This window comes from Corythoichthys intestinalis, chromosome 4 (genome assembly GCF_030265065.1).
Source record: "Corythoichthys intestinalis isolate RoL2023-P3 chromosome 4, ASM3026506v1, whole genome shotgun sequence".
NCBI classification, from domain to species: domain Eukaryota; kingdom Metazoa; phylum Chordata; class Actinopteri; order Syngnathiformes; family Syngnathidae; genus Corythoichthys; species Corythoichthys intestinalis.
Genome location: NC_080398.1, coordinates 15,480,699 through 15,503,293, shown reverse-complemented (window position 1 = coordinate 15,503,293; position 22,595 = coordinate 15,480,699). Strand labels below are relative to the sequence as shown.

Sequence of the window (22,595 nt, the reverse complement as noted above, 5' to 3'; positions counted from 1 at the left end):
AGAATACAGCAAATCAAGAGTATTTTAGTGGTGAAAATGATAACTGCTAGATGCGATGTAGGGCGTGAGAAACCCTCTCAGTGCGTGAGATTTGAGAACGCTGCAATTGTGTACCGTTGTTGATGACCAAATAATGTTTACTTTTTTTTTTTTTTTTCTTTCCCAAGTACGGTACTGAACAGTTACCGGTACCTCATGAAGCACTAGGTAAGGGTCAAGAAGTGTAACTGCCTCACCCACTGGCCACATGTCTAGTATAAAAACAAACGCAGTGCAGGCTCAACGTTCGGCAGACGTCATGAATAGTGAACATCATGGCTAACGATACTCATTTGCCAGTATATCATAGTTGTTAAAGCATATAAAAAGTGTTATATGAATGTGAATATCACTGCAGTATTTAAACAGTCTCTCTCTCACAGGCTCTTCAAATAGTACTAAAGCAATAAAAATACGCCAATGATTTTATGGTATCATAATTCACACAGTTCATACTACTGTTGCACTTGTCCTCATCCTTCATTTCCTAAAAAGATGACAGGCGATTGATGATGCACTTTGGTATAGAGAAAAACTCTCTCATTTTTAAAATGCCTTTAAATACATTGCTGCTTATTTTTTTAATCCTTTTGCATTTTGTTACCCTATTGTTCAAAAGTGAAGTGAACCGGGCCCTACTTTTAACCAAATTCCAAATGTGATTTTTAGATGTACAGTTTCATCCCCCTTTGTTTGACACCCTAGCCCCAAAGGGGCTAATATCAGTATACAGCAGGGGTCCGCAAACTTCTTCCTCTGAGGGCCACATAACTTTTCCCTTCTCTGTTGAGGGGACGGGGTCAGTTTGTAACAGAAAAAGTGTGACGATTGCAGGAGTGCCTAAATGTAAAAAATTATTGTTTTTCAGAAAGCCACAATCAAATAACCCTTTCTGGATTCTTCACAGAACAAAAGTAAATAAAATTAAAACAATAATATAATATAATATAATATAATATAATATAATATAATATAATATAATATAATATAATATAATATAATATAATATAATAATAACACTATTAATTAAATAGATAATAACCAAATAACCCTCTCTGAGTTCTTCACAGAAAAAGACCAGGAAATAAATAACACGATTGACCGGAAAAAAAAAAAAAAAAATCCAAAATGCTCTCTGGTATTGTTCAGGGGGCCAGACCAAATGTGGAGGCAAGCTGTATCCGGCCCGTGGGCCGTAGTTTGGGGACCACGGGTATACAATATGTGCGTAATTATAGGTTTGTGTTGCATTACCGCATACAGTTTAATTCTTTGCTGTTGGTTTATGTCATGTTTTTAAAGCTTTGTAGAGAATATTTAAAGTGCGCACGACAGGAGAAAAAAAGTCTTAGATAGGATTATTATGTCAATTACAATCATATTTTGAGACGATTTAACCCATATATACAACAATTTAACAAAGCGCAGATGTTGACAAATTAGACTTTTAATTTGCCGGTTAGCCACGCCTACCATTATAGGGCTCTAGCGTCCCCAACAGGTGGATGACGTCAGCGGAGTCACAATTTCATCTGATTTAGTATGCAGCACAATTAGGGGGAATTATTCACAACGAGGAAAACGCGACGAAGAGAGCCGCAAAATGTCATTGTTTCAGTCTCTCTACTCCAATATTTTTACAGGATATTCTTTTTATCCAAGTATTTTTCCCCAATAGTTAAATAAATGGCTTGAGAAGAACCAGTCAGATCGTTGAGGGGGAATTATTCAGAACGAGGAAAATGTGACGAAGAGAGCCGCAAAATGTCATTTTTTCAGTCTCTCTACTCCAATATTTTTACAGGATATTCTTTTTATCCAAGTATTTTTTTCCCCAATAGTTAAATGAATGGCATGGTCATGACAAATAACAGTCTTGTGGTAAATGGAATATGAAATAATAAAAATGCATTTATTCAAGACGACATGGGAAAATTAGTCCATAATAGTCAAAACTGTCGACTTCACCTTTACTGTCACACCTCCCGAACGATATTTTATGCCACCTAAATCGGGCTTATGTCATTTCCCTTCCCCGGCTTCGGAAAATGTAGACAAACCAAGAAGGCGTGACAGCTAGCCGACATGCTAACCCGAACTGAGTGATGATTCAAAGTCTTCGAAGCGGAAAATCACACACATAACTAGCCTGGATCATTTCACATGACGACTGGGTTGTCGATTGTCTTCGCCGATCGGCAAACTGCCCGGTGGAGAGCAATTTACAGCTCGTTCCCCTGCTACTACGGACAGCAGAGCTCACCGGGGAAGCAGCTGGACAATGACCGCAAAACAAACCGGCCGACGTCGGAGGAGCGTGTAGCTGCCAAATGGTCAACACAAATATGGCAAAATAATGCTTTACTACACGGCAAAGTCGTAAACAGCGAGACTCAGTGGAGGAGGGCGGCTGCAGTTGTTGTGCAGTGAACATGTGCAGCTAATGTGTATGAGGAGAACTTTTTACATGCCCATTCATGATCAAACGGAAGTAGTCCTTTATTTAAAGAAAGGTTTTAGTGTTTACTTTGTAATCGCTGTATTTGCGGCTATTTTTAACACAAAGTTGCAATTTCTGATTGGGTGGAAAATTTGACAGAACGCCGGGCACACCAAGAGGGCAAAAGCAGAGTACAGCGCTCACCCGGTGGGGGCATGTGCGACAGGCCGCCGGTCGTTGGCGGAGTGGACAAGGAGCATGTCAGCCACAAAATGCAAGCCACCTCCATATTAAAATGATCCCAGTATTTGACATAATACAAAACACGACGTTTACTCACTTCCTCGTAAGTCCCATGGTCCCACAGTAGTAGGGCTTGTTTTGGCCAATATCCACGGGTGAATGGGAACCTTTTGAAACCCCAAAAAGGCGCACACGCCTCTTCCTCATACAGCAAGATTTTTCTGCAGCCGTTTGGCGGGCGTGATGCGAAAAATAAACTGTATGTTCCCCGAGATCACATGCGCCACCCCCAGCATCGCTCTGCGCCCCCCTGGGGGCGGGGAGGGGCACCATTATTTGAGAAGCACTGCATTTTGGTCAGTTAGGTGGGTGTCTGTGACATTACATACAGTATGAAGTTTTGATGGGCAAGCTGCATGACAAATGGTGCCAAAGCAGGTTCCAAAGATGGCAGGACAGAGGACACAATTTGTTTGGTGGTCCGGGAAGCCCAGGCTCTGCTCCTGTTGACCCCTCCACAGTCCTGTATAACCACTTTTGAAATTAATTGACTGTTCACAACCAAATATGGTTTATATTGACGTAAAGCTTTGCTTTGTGCGTTGACAAATGTTCACAAAGCATTGCAAATATGATACCACACATGTTGGTGTGTACATGGTCTGACTGCTGAACAACAAAGAAACCTGATAATGTCAAGTGGCCTTAATATTTATCTGCCAGCTTTGCGGTCTCTGTAAGTGTTTCACATTTTAGTGAAACACAGGTTTTCCCTCACAGGAAGCACAGCTGCCGCGAGGCGTTCTATTTATAGTCATATGACATGGTGGCTGTCTCGCACTGGCACCTGTTACGGCTGTCAGACCAATGACGTATTTAAGTAGTAGACACAGGTGGATGCTGTTGTCAAGGGGATGTGATTATGTTGTTAGGATTAGGACAAAAATCTACCATGGGGACCAAAAAGTCCTGACCTTCTTGATGTGCACGCATGTTTTAGGAAGATATTATGACGCGTGTGCTCAAGTGCTTAAGAGCATGTGTTCCTGTGTATCTGTTTTATTACATATAGTGCTACTAAAAGCGAACACTGGTCAATCCCAAAATGAACTTCACTCTCTCATAAACATTTTACAGGTACACTTATGTGCAATGTGGACTGATCTGCCTATTTTTGTTGTTGTTGTTTTTTCAAAATCTGTAATTAAAAATCCTTGAAATTTCAAAGGAGGAAATGTCTCTTACAATTCTCTGCATTGGCCATTGGCAAACAAAACAATGAATAAGTAATGTCTGCCATTGTGAGTAATGTCTGTGTTTGTGTTGGGATTATCATTAAGGGCTCTGGCCTGCATTGCTGGATTTTATCTTGGCTTCTGTCTGAGAGGAATCAATTCAATTTAAAGTACAGGACTTGTAAGAGGACAACTATGTGTTATGTATGTGTTATGTGAGACAGGGAGGGATCTGGAAAAGAGAAGCTTAAAGGTCAGCATGTAGCCATTTCGTCACAAACCCTTACACAATAAGAGCAAAGGAATGATTGTTTTTGTTACCTTAACTAAATTCAAAATGCAACACTGACAAATGATGGCGATGATTGCCAAGCAACATTTTATAGTTTTATTTGCAACTCTAAACAGTTTGTAGATTTCACTTAATATTAGAGTATCACCTTTCTCATGTTTTATAGGACTGCGTCCACACATTTAGATGTTGAACCAAACAGTGAAGTTGTAGGCTTCTCAAATCTTTTAAATAATTGTAGTTCATCTTTCCTGGGAGCCTTTGCCATCGGTAGCGTCACGAAAGAGCGATCCTCAATGGTTACCTTTGGTGGAAATATCACTGACATCGTTGCTGCTGCTATGCTAGCTGTGGGTAGTCTTCTGTTGCCTACGTCACACTTCCGGGTTTGCGAAGGGAGTGCAAAAAACGTTAAAAAAATGCAAATTATCCTTGCACTTACGTGTTGATAATGTCATGGTTGTTTTGACGAACTCGTCCAAAGTTTATATTCATAAAACTACACCAAAATCCGGAAAGGTCTTCAGTTGCCCTTTAAGTCAATGTGATCCTAAAACTAATAAATATAATATTCACTTGTCATGCGTACTTTGTGCCCACATGTTCAATTAAGAAGAACCGAAAGAGAAAATGAGCTGGCAAAGGAACAGAGTGAAAATTAAGCAACATTATATTAGCGTTACGACAACATTCGTCTAATTCATTACATTCCTTTCATGTTATCTTAGCAATGCCATTATGATTCAGTGAGCCCTTCCCCCATGTGCTTTGCCTGGCTCTGCCAGACTGTTCTCCCTGTATTTTTCAAACACTGAGAGTATAGTCTGGGAACCAGGCCATTAACGGCCTCTGGAGCAGGTACAAAATCAATCGACAAATCAGATTCGTTTATTTGCGTGACGTGTTCTTAACGAGCAATGTCACTGTTGCGCGTCGAAAGTCGTCTCCACAACAACACAGATGGTGAACGGGAGAGCCGAGAATATGTTCCAATCCACGGTAAAATCAGTTTTATATGACCAAAAACACATCGACACGAGTCATTGACAACAGTCTGTCTCGCGCTAGCCATGTTGAATAAACTCTCTTCGTATGTTTACTTCTGCGCGCAAGTCCCTCGTCCTGCCCTCGTCATTTTACTAACGTCACGTCTGCCCGTTGCTGATTGGTCCATTCCGCTGTCTGTTTGCTGTGGCTTGCTCCGCCCTGGAAATTGTATCTGCGTGAATGGTGGCCAGACTAAATAGCTGGAACAGCGGTGAGTCTGGTGTACCAGGCAACCATGTGCTATCACCTCTACAAAGTTACACCCTGCGGCCACAAATAGGTGATTTTACAACACAATCCTGATATATGCATGTGTCTTTATTTTGTCCAAATGTGTGAAAAAAAAAAGGACTCGAGATTGCTCCCTGATGTTCGTCATGAATGACTCACAGTCCTCTGCCCCTGCCCAACGTATTTGTTTCCCTTTATGCTTTCAGCATTGGCTTGTTTTAACTAAATAACATGTTGCGTTTGTCAGACACAATTACACAAAACCTTACAGGAGATAATGCCAATTTTGACTGAACAAAACCAATCTTTCTACACATTGCTAACACACCCTTAAAAATCTTCAGGAAGTATTCATTATTTAAACTAATTTTAGTTTTGTTATGCATCATCCTGTAATTAATACATCACACATAAAATGATGCACTGTAATCATGCAGGTGTGTCCTCTTTACCTGCTTGCCCACAGTATGAACCTTCTTCAAAACACCATGGCTTTGCTCCATGTGTCTACACTTTAAACCAGGGATGTCCAAACCGGTTTTCAAGGGCCGCAGCGGGTCCTTGTTTTTGTTCCTACCAATCAAGCACAGACAATTTAACCAATGAAGTTTGTCTAAAACAAGCAGCACCTAACTGCAATCAACTGATTACAGTGATCCCTCGCTAATTCGCACTTCAAACTTCGCGCCCTCAGGCCACCGCAGTTTTTTGTTTTCAAATTTTTATTTTTTACTTTGCAATTTTTCATTTATCGCTGTGGGTTCTAGTCCCCATCAGCCGCAAACACGTGGAATCACTGTACACAAGGTCGTAGGTTTGGTCTCAATATTGGTAGGGACGATATAACAGCATTAACCTGCATGTACACATTTTGCTGGGGACTGGACATTACTAAGACCAAACTTATTGGATGAACGGGGTCAGGGTTACATTTCTCACAAATATGAACCTAATTAATTTATAGGCTAAATCAGAAATGTCAAAAGTTCGGCCCAGGGGCCAAATGCGGCCCGTGGTCAAATTTCATCCGGCCCCCAGCCTCTGTCATAAGATCAATAACGTCTGGCCAGCACACAGACTTAATAAATTTGTCAGCAGTACTGCTACCAGCTTACACAGTAAATGCTGCTCCTCATTTACCCAATAAAAGGCGGCAGCACTCTAAGCAACATTACCCCGTGTGACTCTTTACTCCCAATATTCTAAGATAGCAACAATCAACAACAACAAAAAAAAAGTTGACTGCGACGGCCGACGCTTCAAGGATAGGTGGAAATTGGACTATTTCTTCACTAAAATACGCAATAACTGTGTCTGCCTCATTTGCAAAGAGACATTTGCTGTTTTTAAAGAGTTCATTGTGAGGCAATATTACCAAACAAGACACGCTGACATGTACAACAAGATTACAGGAAAGATACGTAGCGAAAAATTGAAGCAACTTGAAGCTAGTTTAATTTTACAGCAGCAGTATTTCACAAGAGCCGACAGTCAAAAGAGAACGCTACAAAGGGTAGTTGCGAGATTGTTGAAATTATTAATAAAAAAAATAAAAATAAAACAAATGTGACTCACAGAATGGCTTGCTAAACTTTCCCTAAATATATTGTTCTACGTAAAGGACGTTAGTCAAGGTCGGCCCCCCACATTTTTACCACACCAAATCTGGCCTCCTTTGCTAAAAGTTTGGACACCCCTGGGCTAAATGATCAATAGGAAATAAATCTGTATTGATTTATACTAACTTTGCCACTGAAAATTTACAAGGTCTTAATTTCATATTTTTTCTTAAATCTTTTCGAATAATATTACCCATCTTGTTTTGAGTGTTAAAGACTAGTTAACAGATTAATGGGTCTAGACTTGAATGATACTGGAAAAAACTATTGTTGCGAATTTTTATGGGTTTGCGATATATTGCGATATTATGTTGCGATATTAAAAAACAAATAAACAAACAAAAAAATTATTATTATTATTATTTTTTTTTTTTTAAAAAGAAGTTTTCACTAGATGACTTGAATAGCTGTTTGTAAAGACTTTGGATGACTCACTGTGACCACAGTGTACAGTGATCCCTCGTTATTTGCGGTTAATGAGGACCAGAACCTGCCGCGATAAGTGAAAAACCGCGAAGTAGCGCAACCCCCCGCCCTCCCCAAAATTTTTGTGTGTGTGTGTTCAATATATTTATTCAGATTTAGCATTGGAAAGAGATACATTGAAGACATGTTTTTTCACTTTTTTCTCCAAAGTATGATTTAAAAAAATGTATATTTTATATGTTAGGTTTTGTGTTGGTTTTTTCCTAGTGTGACTTGACCCTGTGATTACCCATTGATTTCACCTGTTTTGCCTGCTCCTAGTAAGGGCCCAATTACACCAGATGCATGATCGTTGCGGTTCCAGTCCGGTTCAGTGTTGACTGCGTGCCACGCAGTACGTCAAAAACAGGCAAATCATACCGGCTGCACATGGCTGCGGTCCGCCTACTCAGTCCCCTCGTGAGCTTTCGCGTGATCGAGCGAGATTATGTGGCATTTAAAACAACGACAAACACACAGAGTCTGTACTCATCAGAGAAGCAGAGAGAGAGCACATTTTTTGCCTTGCAGTTTGATATTGTAACGTTTGCTAAGCGGACGTTTGGCTGCGAAAAAAACACATGAGCCTCAACGCCTTTTTCCTCTTTTTCTTTATTAACTTCCCGCCACCTCACCAATGCAAAAACAACAACTATATACACTGACGCTATCTAGTCCACCAATCGGAGCGTCGCGCTGGTGCACCAGCACACCAATGACAGCCCCGCGTTGGTGAATAAATTAACCCACCGATTACAGCCCCGGCGACGCTACAATATTTTAGTTGTGTCTGTCTCTTAATTCCAGATTGACTGCATCATGTTGAGATCAGGGCTCCGTGTGTGGGTGTGTGGGGGGTAGAGGGGCTGGGGCCTATTATGCCCTTGGTTGTGTCGGTGGGTTTATATCTTTGTGCACATTTAGAATTTATGGCACGTAACATCTGATAGAGCTGTTATAAACAACTGTTAAATAATCTGTAATATTTAGAAAATGGATAGCGAATTATATACTACATGAACTAAAAAACAGCACACTTGGAATTGGTGTCTCAACACTGCAGATTCCTGTGCCCAGCGCAAACTGTTGGTTTTTCAATGAAAAGTCAAGTAAAATGTAGGAAAGAAAGAGAAACGTCTTGAATAGACCACCAGGTCGAAACTTGTGGGTGTATCTTAATTCTCTTTCGTACTTTTCCCCATCGACTCTGTATACAAACCGACATTGTGTGTGCGCCGGGCACAAGAATTTCTGCAGTGGAACCACTTCCAGACACGCTGCTGCTTTTTTTTTCTCGCTCACAGTTGTCAGTCAGTTGTTTGATATCATTGCCAGAAAAACACCTTGCAGCTTCGCTTTTAATGCTGTCCTTATAATAACGGTCTGCTGCGTCGTATATCACTTTGTGACTTTCCACCTCCATGATGAAACGTTCTTCGTCCATGTTCGCTGGTGTTTGAACCGTGAATAAGCAACCGGGCTGTTACGTCCAGGCCCAGCTCCGCCCATTTTGTCGGATGCGTGTGGCCCGCCGGAGTTGGTTCGCAGTCAATCCAGAGCACTGACGCAGCCGGTATACGTTGAACAATAGGATATAATGGGAACGGATTGGCTCCGGCGCTATTTTTTACCGGAGTCGGACCGGAACCGCAACGATCATGCATCTGGTGTACTTGGGCCCTAAGTCCTCCTGTATTACCCAGCTGTTCCTCGTTGTCTCGTTACCCCTTGCCTGCATGTGTGTATATAAGCACCCAGTTTCTTTTCACTCCTTGTTGGGTCATTGTCAATGTCAGAGTCTCTGTCAATGCAATCTCCACGTTCATGTCAGCGTTTTTTCCCCAGTTCTTCGTGTTCCTCGTCCTGCTTTGGAAGTAAGTTGATTTGTTAGCCTGCCTTTTGTTTGTTAAGACTTTTTGGATTCCCAGGTCATTTTGTTGGTACTTTGTTTTTTGTTGGCTTTAATTAAAACATTTTTGCACCGCCTTTTTTGCCTCGCTTCACTTTTCCTGTGTTTGGGCCCACACACACCTGCCTGCCCTCATTCCTGACAGTATATTTTAATAATAATTTAATAATTTTAATAAATGGTTTTAAAGCCCTTCAAATGTAATAATTATGATCAGCTTTAAACATAACTGTCCCAACAAGTTATGTACTTTAAACAAGAATAAAGTACTGTAGTAGAAAAATGCTTGGCTTTATTAAATGTTTCTGTTTACCTACCTTGGCTGTAAGTCTTGGAGTGACATGTAGAAATTACAAACTCCTCAAGATCACTTATGGCGTTTTTTGCCACGACACAACAGGTCCGGCTGCCTCGAGCCTCTCCCCACACACACACATTCATTCCAGCCAGTTAAACGATCATTGACAGATGCAGCGGTGTGAAGTCTGCTCCTCTGGCAACATCAAAGAAAACCAGCTGTCAACATTGTTAACTTTAATAAGCGAGTGCTGCAGTGACTGAGGAACAAAGAGCTGAGAGAGGGAGGGAGGCTATGCGACTTTTGTGGATTAAGAAATAAAAAAAACTATCGCACGTCCTTGTGATGGGACTATCGCGCATGTGCACATCGCGATGCCGATGTTTAAACGATATATCGTTCAGGCTTAAATGGGTCAGATTATTCCATTTACTTTAAGTAAATATTACCATTTGTTCCTATTAAGCCCATAAATCTAAAAGTTGGAAATTTTTCACCTAAATCAAGAATATTGTTCAAAACAAATAATGTTTTGAACAATATCTATTTATGAATTAACATTTCTGATTTTTTTTTTTTTTTTTTTTTTAGTTTAAATATACTATTTACTTAAAATAAGTATGTTAAGATTATTTTAAGATAGCTATTCCTATTTCAAGAAATTTGAGTAAAATTTACTTGAAGCACTGGCAGATCATTTTATTAGGTTCTTGTAGATTTAAACTGATAACAAGGGATTTTAACTTGTTAAGGAGGTGTGTTTTTGCAGTGCATATATATTGGTTCAGGTGATAGACCATTTGATCCAGACCTTTGATTTCAAAAACTTTAAAGAAACATTTTGAAAACTTCCAGAATATATGTCTGGATTTTATTAGCAAATTAAAATTTCAAAATTTGAACATAGCCAATCAAACATGTTTAAGGAAAAAATGGACTGACACATCCAGCAAGTGAAAAGGGGTCAATATGGGTCTAAACATAATGAAAGTGCAGTCATTCAGTTAAATATGGTAGGGTCAATTCTATCCTTACAATATGTGGGAAGACAATCTAAATTACCTTTATGATTTAATTCATTATTGAATGCAAATACGATTGCTTAAAAGTGGGTGGGGACAATTAGTGCATCCTGAAAAATTGGTAGTGTTATGTCTCTACTGTCCCTATGCAAACCTACGCCCTTGACTGTACACTTGTAAGACACCAGATTGGGGAAAAGGTGTTGCATTGTTTTGTTGGGATGACATCCAGCACCCACTGCAGCTCTATGTGGACTAGTTTGAACACCCTTTCTTTAAACCATTGCATGACAATACCGTATTGGCCCGAATATAAGACGGTGTTTTTTGCATTGAAATTTTAGACTGAAAAAGTGGGTGTCGTCTTATATTTGCGGTCTAGACGTTATACCCATTCACGACGCTGGATGGCACCAGATATCATTGAAGCGATGTTCTGTCATGACAGATCTCGGCTACTTTCAAGTTTAACCAGTTTGCATTATTTTATTGCAATGTTTTTCATTATTCGAATTTGTTTCAAGACTACAGTTAGTTAAACTTCACTTTGATGGTTAATGCAGTTATGGCAATTTTGTTGTTTTATCACAATAGATGGGTTTATTTACATTTCAAAAACCAGAAGCCATTCATTTACGAATGTGATTGCACTTTAGTTTACATATTTAAATGTTCAGATATTTAGATTAAGATTTGAATGAGGCAAAATAACATGATTTTTCTCTCAAATATTAAAAAAATATATATGTTATTATTTTCTGTATAAAAAATAATTTGGTGTTCAAAAAGTCTTTTTTCAAACTTGAGTCTTGAAAAAGAGGGGGTCATCTTATAATCAGGGCCGTCTTATATTCGGGCCAATACGGTAATAGGAGCTATATCGACACTGCCATCGGAATACTTTTTTTTTTTTTTTTAATTTATTTTTTTAATTAAAGCGTTTTCAAGTATCAATTGGTCGAAAAGAAGTGACCATGTAAAAACTATTGTGATGTGGTTGGTCTTCAAACATCAAACCTTTGGAGCTATGAAGAGGACAAATGGCACCTATCCAGTCATGTTTTACATGTCCCTCTCCCCTAACACGCCTAAATCAAATGACTATATCATCAGTAAGCTCTCCAGAAACCTGATAATGATTCTGATTATTTGATTCAGGTGTGTTGGAGGAGAGAGAAATGGAAAACACAACAGGATAGGTGGCCCCGAGGTCCGGATTTGGTGAACCTTGGTATAGAAAATCAATAGATGGGTAAGTGTTTGTTGTTTCAGTTGTTGGTTGTTACATTCTTGAATTTGTGGTTTCCGCTTAAAAACTGTAAAGTAATTGAGAAGTGTGATAACAACGTAAGTTGGCCCAGTGAAGTCAGTGACTTGACTTGTATGCTCTTACAGCAGATTAGTGTTGTTTGTGCTTACATGTGGGTTTTACAAATGAACAACAACATATAATTTGATAACAGTTTTTAGGTTTGGGGTTCGAAACCTGTTTCCGTGTGGGTTTGCAAGTACTTGTGTTACGCACAATCCAAAAACAGGCATTATAAGCAAGTTTATGGTTGTCTCTTTGTGCCTTGTAATGTGCTGCCAACCTATCCAGAGAATGTGTAGCATCAAAAATGGCTGATTTGAAATATATCTATTTTATTAACTATTTTTGTCATATTAAAAAGTACAAACAGAAAATGAATTGATGATATGTTGGTATTGTTTGTTTTTGACAGGTCGCGATGAGATAAAAATCTAAATAGGTGACAGTTTTACACTAAGAGTGTGAAGGGATGAAGATCGTTTGTAAGCAGGTCAATACTTCAAACCCTCTTCTCTTGCATTTGGTGTTAGTGAGGTCTGCTGATATGGTCAAGCAGCAGGGCGTTTTAGACGTTAAGAGAAACAAATAAACAAACAAAAAAAACATCCGGCATGCTCTGCAAATACCCCTTCAGTCAATAAAGCTTGAGCGTGGAGTTTGCTTAAGGTACAAATAGTTTTGTAACAACTTCTGAGTAAGCTTTTTTTGTAGCACTGCGCAGGAATGCAAGACATTATTCGCTTCAAAAAAGTTGGGACAGGCAGAGGGTGCACCTTTATTTGTTAATGAATGACATTGCATATTTACTTTGCGGCATCACTCAAATAAAGAATAACTGACAATTGTAGATTGGTTTTCATTCATATTAATGTAGATTGCTGTTTACAACATTTCATTTTGGTTTTCTTTTTTTTTTTTTAATACTATTTAAATGTATCAATGTTGGTAGACATACCGTTTTTTTTTTTTTTTTAAGTGTAATTTTTTATGTTTTATTTTTCTCACTTAAAAGTGGGGCTGCAATGATTAAACGATTAACTCGAGTATTCTATTAGAAAAAGATTCGAATTAAATTATGCTGCTTCTAGTATTCGTTTAATTAAAGTGGCGTTGAATTGGTTTATTTTGAAAGTGTTTGCATTTAGTTTTATTGATTTGGGCGGATACACTGCCCTCTAGTCTGCCTCATTTAAATGGTTGAGTCCAGCTGCTCCATGTTAAGACCATCATAAACTAAATTTTTGTTTGAGGTAAGGATTTTTTTAATATATTCGTAATTTAGTCTATAGGTATGTTTAGCCATTTATTGTGGGAATATGTGTCTGAACCATTTGTTAAAAGCATTGTAAAAAAAAAAAAAAAAAAGTTAGCGTTTTATAGCATTTAAGCTAGCGGACTTTTGCTACGTAAGTTAGCCAATTGTTCTATTGTTGTACATAGATTCTTATTTATTCATTTATTTATTTATTCATTTAGTTTTTATTCCATTTGAGGCTCAGCTCAGGTATTGAATTTGTCATGTTCCTTATCCGATTACTCGATTATTCAAACTAAATAGTTCATAATGATGTTGACGGGACACAGGGTGCGGGGCCGATTAATAGGGGGCCTATCTCCATCAAAACAGACCGAGTGGAAACACAGACAAAGAGCTTTTTATGTCAAAAATTCTTGTGAATAAATGCTTAAATCCCTGAATTCTTTATAGATATGGGCGTACAACAGTCTTGATTCTTAGCTAAAAGCAAAAAAACAAAACAAAACAAAACAAAAAAAAAAAACGGGCAGTTAGCATTTATTTTACATAATTATGACGCCAATGCCGTAGCGGTTAATTTCTTTTTGTCGAATGTGCTGCTAGTCTTTAAGCCACTATGGCGCTGCCTTATCACAACAAAGAGCTTTTTACATTGAATTTTTTAGGAATAAAGGCTTAAATCCCTGAATTCTTTATACAGTAGATATGGACATAAAACAGACTCGATTCTTTGTTAAAGGCAAAAAAATTGGGAGTTTGAATTTATTTTACGTAAATATGTCAAATGTGCTGCTAGTCTTTAAGCCACTGTGGTGCCACCTTATCACAACACAGAGCTTTTTACGTTAGAATTTTTGGGAATAAATGGTTAAATCCATGAATTCTTTATAGATATGGACGTAAAAGAGTCTCGATTCTTGGTTAAAACAAACCCAAAAAAAAACAGGGAGTTAGCATTTATTTTACGTAAATATTGCGAATTATGACGCCAATGCCATAGCACTTAATTTCTCCTATTGATTTTTTTTCACAGCGTTCCAAAATGCGTGCACGGTACCAAAAATATAACAATTACCTTGAATCCTCGAACAAATCACTTCTGAATCAATGCTTACTTTTTTATGCGGTGCAGCTTTTGTACTTTTTCAACCTAAATTCGGCGTTGGATCGCTGCATGTGTTGAATAACTGCGACCGACTGAAGCGGAGTGAAGAACGGCCACCTTCTTGAAGGCGTGGTGCAGTGTCTGGCGAATGTAACCCATCAATATCATTATGAAGTCTATGAGTTGGCAAATATAGATACATACAGCACGCCTTAATTAGAAGGCTTATACTGCACAAGTCTTTCAATTTTTATTACATATTTGTTTTTTGTTTTGTTTTTTTTCTTCAATATGGCTCTTTCAACATTTCCGGCTGCCGACCCCTGTTCTAGAGGGATTAAATATAGTAAATAAAACAGTTAACAAAATACTAGTACATTATAACATCACATTATAAATACTATATTCAGAAGACACACATGAATGATTCTTATTGCCTTTTTCTTTGACTCTTTCAGCACCATTGATTATGATGGGTGTCCAATCGTGTTTTTTTGTTTTGTTTTACATCTTTCTGCTTTTAATTTAGTTTGTCACAGTGGAAGTCCCTCCCATTTCAAATTGCACGTCTCTGGCAGCCAATTAGTTAGCCTTTATTGCCAAAAGTATCACATATGATACACCTAAAATGCCATGATTTCGAGACTAAATATGAATTTTGATATTTCTTTTTGAGAAAAAAAAAGTGATGGATGCAAGTCAACACATGCATCTGCAGGTTCCATGAGAGAGAAAAAAAAAACTGGATTTAGCAAGGGTTATAGATAGATATACAAATTAGAAAAAAAGGTTTCATTTGGACGTTATTTTTCACATTTTTGGATTCTCTGATAATTGCTTCATGTTGCAGGTATTTAAGGGTTAAATATTGTTTTATTTGTAAAAAAAAATACAATGCTTGAATCCGCTGCACAATGCAATTAAACACGCATTCTTTCCAGTAGATTTGCTTTTATTAATGTGAAATTTAACCATATTGATCAGATTAATGAAATGCATAACATACACCTCTTCACAATAAGGTTTCCTTGGTGTGCAAGCTATCCCATCACAAACTTTATTCAATCTTAGCTGGTTTGACGAAAGCAAAGCCATGACGTCACATCTAGGGAGTTTCCACCAGTCCCTTTCAATGACCAAACACGTCGGCCAATCAAAGAGTCGTATGCCGATGAGGGCGGAGCTTTGAAGCACATGAGACCTTCCTTATGAATCGGTGCTAGAGCACGCAGGGCGGACTTCTCTACCATCAGCTGACCCAACACTTTCTCCCCGAACTCCATCCAGCAGGAGCGGGACACCCTCAGTGGAATATACCACCGGAATTTGTTCAGTTTTATATCTTTTTTGGCGTGTGTTTGATCGGTATGGATTGCGGGGATGCCTCGAAGCAGAGCCGGCGTTTTTGCGTGTTGTCCTGGGATCAGGTGCAGCGTTTGGATTCCATCCTGGGGGAAGCTGTGCCCATCCACGGCAGGGGAAACTTCCCCACGCTGTCCATGAGACCCCGACAGATTGTCCAGGTAAACAAATCAAAATGTTTGACTTTGCATGCTATTCAATTTCAAATGTAGTCACAGAACGTTCTAAATATAATCAGTTCCCAACTCTTTTTGAATAATATTTCCACAATGAGGCTGTCATTCACACGTGAATCACTGGGATGGCTTTAATTGCAATTTTACCCCCCTCCCACCTCCAACATTTCCAGTGGTTGGCTTAGACATTTTTTCCTCCCCTTGTGGCGTCTGCACAGACAGTTGGCTATCTCCAAAGCGTCCCCTCATGAGTCAAAATTCCACTTATGGTCCATCTCAACCCTCAAAATAAGGCTGCACTTCGTTTATTCCCACGTTGATGATGATCTCAGCGCGTGTGTTGAGCCCTGAGCTCATGCTTGTGGTTATGGAAACATGAATGCTCCATTGAGTGTTGCAGGAAGCGTGAATGTAGGTTTGAGCCCCCCTGAAGTGTAGACGCGTGCTCTCGTTGGGGTTAGTATAAACCCCAAAGCATACATTTTATGATGTGGAAACATTAAGAATATATACGTCAATTCGGACTAACTAGAATAATGGAAATTCTATCCTAATCGTTCATTCATTTACAAGATGAAGAACTACCAAGGCTTAAAAGTGCAGTAGAAGATTATTTCAAAACATAAATGTGAGCCTTTTTATTGAGCTTACTGCAAGGCAGAATATCTTACGCAAGTTCTCGCTGTCACTTTCATCAATCGCCTCTTACTATAAAAGGAAAGACATGCCTCTGCTAGGGTTTCACCTCCACCGCCTGCCTTCGAGCACATTCGTGGCTCCTGGAGAAGAACTGCATAATGTAAATCTAAGCGTGCGCATTCCAGGTTGTGACATCAATGCAAGCAGAGTTCACGTTCTCCCAGGCTGAGTCATGATAAACAAGTCATGCTGTGCCTTTAGAATGTTTTTTCCTCTAGCCTGACCCAGGATATAATGATAGGACTTATGTGATCACCATAGGAGAGCGTTAACACACTCTAATCTGAAGGGTCAGCGCCATGTGAGGAGAATTAGGATCGCGTACGTCTGTGTTATCAGCAATGAAGCTCCTGACTGACTGGATCATGAGCCATTCCTTTCCTCAGAAAGATGACACATGATGTGGCTTGCGTTGGATCGTAAATTATTCCTTTCTATAGATAGTCGAGCGTACATAAATAGCTCCACATGATGTGGTGTCCTTTCAAACACAAGCTTCTGCTTTTGAAAGATTGTTAGATGGATCGATGAAACATTATATGAGTCGTTCATTTTGATGGTTAAATCTAGGAATGGGAACCTCTTGTTACCTTACGATACGATAGGATTTGCGATACAAAGCTCACAATAGCGATGATCTGACGATACGGCGATACAACGATTATCGATACATTGGTCAGGAAATCATTCTAGGATATTCTACAAACAACTAATAAACAGAAAAAAAGCTTCTGCTGTGAATTTTGAATGAGTTTATCACTAGTAGACGTCCAATCCATTTGAACTGGGAGGGATGCCACCCTCCCAGTTCAAATGAATTGAACGTCTATGACCATCAGTGGCAGCCAATGCCAGGCAATGAGGTAAATTTGAGCCATTTGTGGTCATGTACCTGTTGATTTTTAGTTCCTTCCTGTTAATTTTGGGGTATTTTATGGGTCACTTCCTGTTTATTTTGAGTTACAGAACAAGAAGTGACCTGGGAATCGCCCAAATGAATAGTCAGTGACTCAAATTCAACAGGAAATGACCTGTAAATAAAAAGCAAGTGACTAGTAAATGCCCCGAAAATCGGACAGAATGACTGCGAATGCTCTGGTGTCGAATGAACGAACGTTCCCAGTCTAAATGGATAAATGGATTGGAGACGAGCACGGTCAATGGCAGCCTTAGAGTTAACTGAGACTGAAGATTTTGGTAGAAATTTGTTGGTTCCTTTTCTTAAAAAAAATTTTTTTTAAACAATATCTCGATTCTTGGCAGGAGCATATCGATAACCTTTTGGGATACAATCTATCACGATATATCACCATTTCGATATTTTGTCACACCCCTAGTTAAATGTCGCATGAAGTGATAGAAGAACTAGGTGTTTTAAAATTTTTATTTTTTTTTATTCAAGTAAATGCTTATAGGCTTGTTCCACAAGCTTTATTTGAACCTAGGCATGTGCCGGTATGAGATTTTGACGGTACGATAACCGTGAGCAAAAATACCGCGGTTTCACGGTATCACGGTATTGCAATTATAGCTCCAAAATTTTGAGATGTATGGGTTTAAAAAAAAAAAAAAAAAAAAAAAAAAACTTTTTTCCATTGAACAGGTTTTTTTTTCAGAACATATTTGCAAATTGGAACATGAATATAATGTGAAAATAAATTAATGTTAAAATAAATAAATTAACAAAAAATAACCAATATTTTATATAAAATTAAAATAAATAGAACCTAGACTATACCCACAGCCAGAGCTCAAGTTGCTCAATAATAGAGCAAGAACAAAATAATTGCTATAAAAAAGTAAGAACACTTCTAAATAAAATTAAAAATATATACTGTATGACTTTTTTTGAGGGGGAGAAGCTGAAGTTCGCCATTTTCAGCCACTGTGTCAACTCTCTTCTACATGATGTCATGCCTTTGTGTTAAAAAGAACAAAGAATTCATAAGTTAATAAGTTAGTTAAAAATGTATAAGTTAGTTTTATAAGTTAGTTAAAATGTAAATATTGTTGAGGTTTCAAGGTTTCATCTAAAACAAAAAGACCTCCTTTCGCAATTAGCGATCTTTGACGCGATCCTTTGTTTTCTCCCCCCTTCATTCAAGCTTGTTTCTCACTCAGCGGCTGTGAGACATAAAACGTCGACCAAGCTGCTCTCCCAGCTTAGCCTAGGCTAACATTCGTCTTTGTAAGTTTTAGTTAGTTTGTATATTGAATTTGAAAGGAAAATGTATGTTTTGTTTTTGGCGACCTTTTTCATGGTGCTACTGCTATCCTGTTGAACCTACTCACATGTGGAAAAATACAATTGTATAACGTTTTAAATGTATTCATTTGTATATTTCACCACGATTTGAGAGCTCAATAAATTGAAGAAAAGTAAGCCTTGTGTTTGGAGTTTTTTTGGGGGGGGGTTGCTGGCTGTTTAGCAGAATAGGGTCACTGACACTCACGGCAACAAACAGGGGAAGGGTGAGCGCTGCCGCACCAAGCCACCTCGGCTGCATTTTGGCACATGAAAAATAGCGAATACCGTACTAAGGTATGACGGTAAATTTTAGTGGTTTTGAAACCGCGACGTTTTCACACCACGGTATACCGTGAAACCGGTAACCGGCACATGTCTATTTGAACCATTATCAAAGTCACTTGGAGAGGAAAGGGAACTCCACTAACCCTCAATGATGCAAATGTTGAGAAGTTAACCCACAAATCTGAGGTTTCTGATCAACTGATGGTTTGCAAGGTGCTCCTAATTGTATGCATGTCAGTGTGCGCTTATGACTATATAGGACAGTTTGAAGCTGCTTCTCTACGTTAGGCCTCTTTTTACGTTCAGGCCAAAGCCAACGCTGACTTTGACTTTGGCTTGACTTTGAGTGCAAGCCAAGCCGCTGATTTCATTGTACAGTATTCCCATGCACATATTTAATGCATTACTCTTGTAGGTGGTGCGGGCCCGGCTGGAGGACAAGGGAGTGTGCGTTAAAGACGTCAGGCTAAACGGCTCGGCTGCCAGTCACGTACTCCACCAGGACACCGGGCTGGGCTACAAGGACCTAGATCTGATCTTCGGCGTGTCGCTGAAGGACGACCAGGCGTTCCGTCTGGTCAAGGATGTGGTGTTGGACTGCCTCTTCGACTTCCTTCCCCCAGGAGTCTCCAAGGATCGTATCACAGCGCTGACCCTAAAAGAGGCCTACGTTCAGAAACTGGTGAAAGTCTGCAACGACACCGACCGCTGGAGCCTCATCTCGTTGTCCAACAACACGGGCAAAAACGTGGAGCTAAAATTTGTGGACTCTCTCAGACGGCAGTTTGAGTTTAGCGTGGACTCCTTCCAGATTTGCCTCGACTCTCTTCTCCTATTCGACCGGTGCTCCGAGACGCCCATGTCGGAAAGCTTTCATCCCACAGTGGTCGGCGAGAGCGTGTACGGTGACTTCCAGGAGGCAATGGATCATTTGTGTCAGAGGACTATAGCCACGAGAAGCCCAGAAGAGATCCGAGGGGGTGGGTTGTTGAAGTACTGCCACTTACTCGTACGAGGCTTCCGAGCGGCCTCCGAGTCGGACATGAAGCAGATGCAGCGCTACATGTGCTCGCGCTTCTTCATTGACTTCTCTGACATTGGCGAGCAGCAGCGCAAACTGGAGGCTTACCTCCAAAACCACTTTGCTGGCATGGAGCACAAACGCTACGAGTGCCTGATGACGCTGCACCAGGTGGTGAACGAGAGCACCGTGTGTTTGATGGGTCACGAGAGGCGCCAGACTCTCAGCCTCATCTCCATGCTGGCACTGAGGGTGCTGGCCGAGCAGAACGCCATCCCCACAGTAACCAACGTCACGTGTTACTACCAGCCAGCACCCTACGTCCAGGACATTAACTTCAGCAATTACTACATCGCACATGTACAGGCACCACACGTGTCGCCGTGCGCCACTTCCTATCAGACATGGCTGCCTTGTAGCTGAGACCGATGTGCCCAAAGATGGATTGCTTCAGTATCTTTATACAGAAAGAGGACTGGATACACAGACCAAAAATGAGTTTGCCAAATGTGACTTTATTAAACAAAGACAACAACAAAAAAATCCTGTTCTGCTGTATGTACGATTGAGCCGACACACAACATTCGTGAGATTGCTGGTCATTTTTTAAACGATTTAGCGATAACTCCTTCACGAAAACAGTCTTTCACTAAGCTTTTTATAGGAATACAATCTTTAGGAGACAAACGTTAAAGCTTTTGTGATTTTCATACTGTGGCTTTTAATTTTTTGTAAAATACTGGACCAAAGATGTATTTTTGCTCAGAAAGGGAATTATTTTTCGTTCAGTTTATGATTCCAAGTGCCTAAAATGACCTGTGAAATGTTCTTGGAATGTCTGTAACATATGAACTGTGCATTCAGATTTTTTTTTTCCTTCTCTAGAATACTCTGTCTTAAAGAAGCAGAAGCATTCATTTTTGTGAGATTAAAACAAGGAGAAGTCATTTTTGGTGTTGTGGTTATTTTTGTTTTCATCTGGTCCAGACTGGTTTAAGTAGTTATCTTTACTTAAACATTTAATATTGCAGTCGTCCTCGTGACACTGTCACTGTGGGTTCTTATGGGTTAAAATCATTCGTGCGTCACTTACGTTTCGTGTCATATAGTGAGGGTTGGCCGGGAGTGTAACAGGTGCTATTAAGATGCATACCATGAGTGCTTGTTTGGCTTCAACTTGATCTCATCAAGGAGACTACTTTCCAATCTCCACTGCAAGGCATGTATACTTTTGGCTGCGTTTGTAAAACGGGGGCTAAGGATCCCTTACGATTTCAGAACGTGAACCATAAGGAGTCTTTTCTCAAGTACAATGCCTTCTCTCTCTTCTGATTACTAAAGCGTTTTTTTTTTTTTTAACAAAGGCGGGCCTGTTCTCCTACCCATAATACAACTGGAAAGCCAACCCTATTTGCTTGACTGACACCATATCCGAGTCATGGTCCAAAATCTTGATAGTGAGGATGGAGAAGCTGGTTTTGACCACACATTTAGCCTTCAATTTTTTTTCCTATTGGATGTTGTCTCACTATCGCAGATGGAATTAGCTTTTTTGGGTTTGATTTGCTTTATTTCCTTATCAATTTATGTAACACGTTTATTATGACTAAAACTTTTATTTAGACCGGGATGAGGGGAAAAAACACGTTATAACAACTGGCCACCTGAATTAACATCTGTGTTCTTTTTCTTTTATTATGTGTCTCCTTTGTATTCTTTATCTTAAGTAGTATCTATCTACTGCCTGCCTTCGTGGATGCCAGGAGGCGATTTGGACACAAAAGGTTAAGCTGCACATAAGGATGACGCTGAGTCTTAGTTATTTGGTAATTACAGCAGAAGCTTGGTTTTATTAAGTCCACCTGCCGGATGAAAGTCTCTGGTGGAACAACAATTTTGAGTTTCATTGAAAGAAGAATAATAATATAGCAATGAGTCATATATTTGGAGATACTGTATTTAAGAAAAAAAATGTTTTGATTTCCTTTGGTTTTCAAGAATTAATGGTCTTTTTGAGGTCATGTAGGCATATAAATTAAAGTCATATGATTAGATAACTCTAAAATCTTGATTTTTATTTCCTCTAATACCATTCAGAAGTTGACTTGGTAGTGTGTTTTGGATCATTGTCCAAATGCAGAACCAAAGTGTGGCTTGATATAGGTCACAAATTGACACACAGACATTCTTCAGGTTTTTCTCATAAAGGGCAGTATTCATGCTTCCATTAATCACAACAAGTGGTCAAGGTCTTGAAGAAACATAGCAGCCCCAGATCATATTGCAGCC

General features: G+C 39.4%; 1 protein-coding gene across 1 annotated transcript; it reads left to right on the top strand.

Annotated features, from left to right (window-relative positions):
* The first annotated feature begins 15,732 nt into the window (after positions 1-15,732).
* tent5ba (terminal nucleotidyltransferase 5ba) lies at positions 15,733-21,253 on the top strand. The gene is made up of 2 exons (XM_057834460.1): positions 15,733-16,038; positions 19,701-21,253. The coding sequence occupies exons 1-2, from the start codon at positions 15,883-15,885 to the stop codon at positions 20,727-20,729; spliced, it is 1,185 nt and encodes a 394-aa protein (XP_057690443.1). The 5' UTR covers positions 15,733-15,882; the 3' UTR covers positions 20,730-21,253.
* The last annotated feature ends 1,342 nt before the right edge of the window (positions 21,254-22,595 follow it).

Coding starts and splice junctions, on each gene's coding strand:
- tent5ba (XM_057834460.1), top strand. CDS start 15,883: ATGGATTGCGGGGATGCCTCGAAGCAGAGCCGGCGTTTTTGCGTGTTG. Junction 16,039..19,700: donor GACCCCGACAGATTGTCCAG/GTAAACAAATCA, acceptor TTACTCTTGTAG/GTGGTGCGGGCCCGGCTGGA.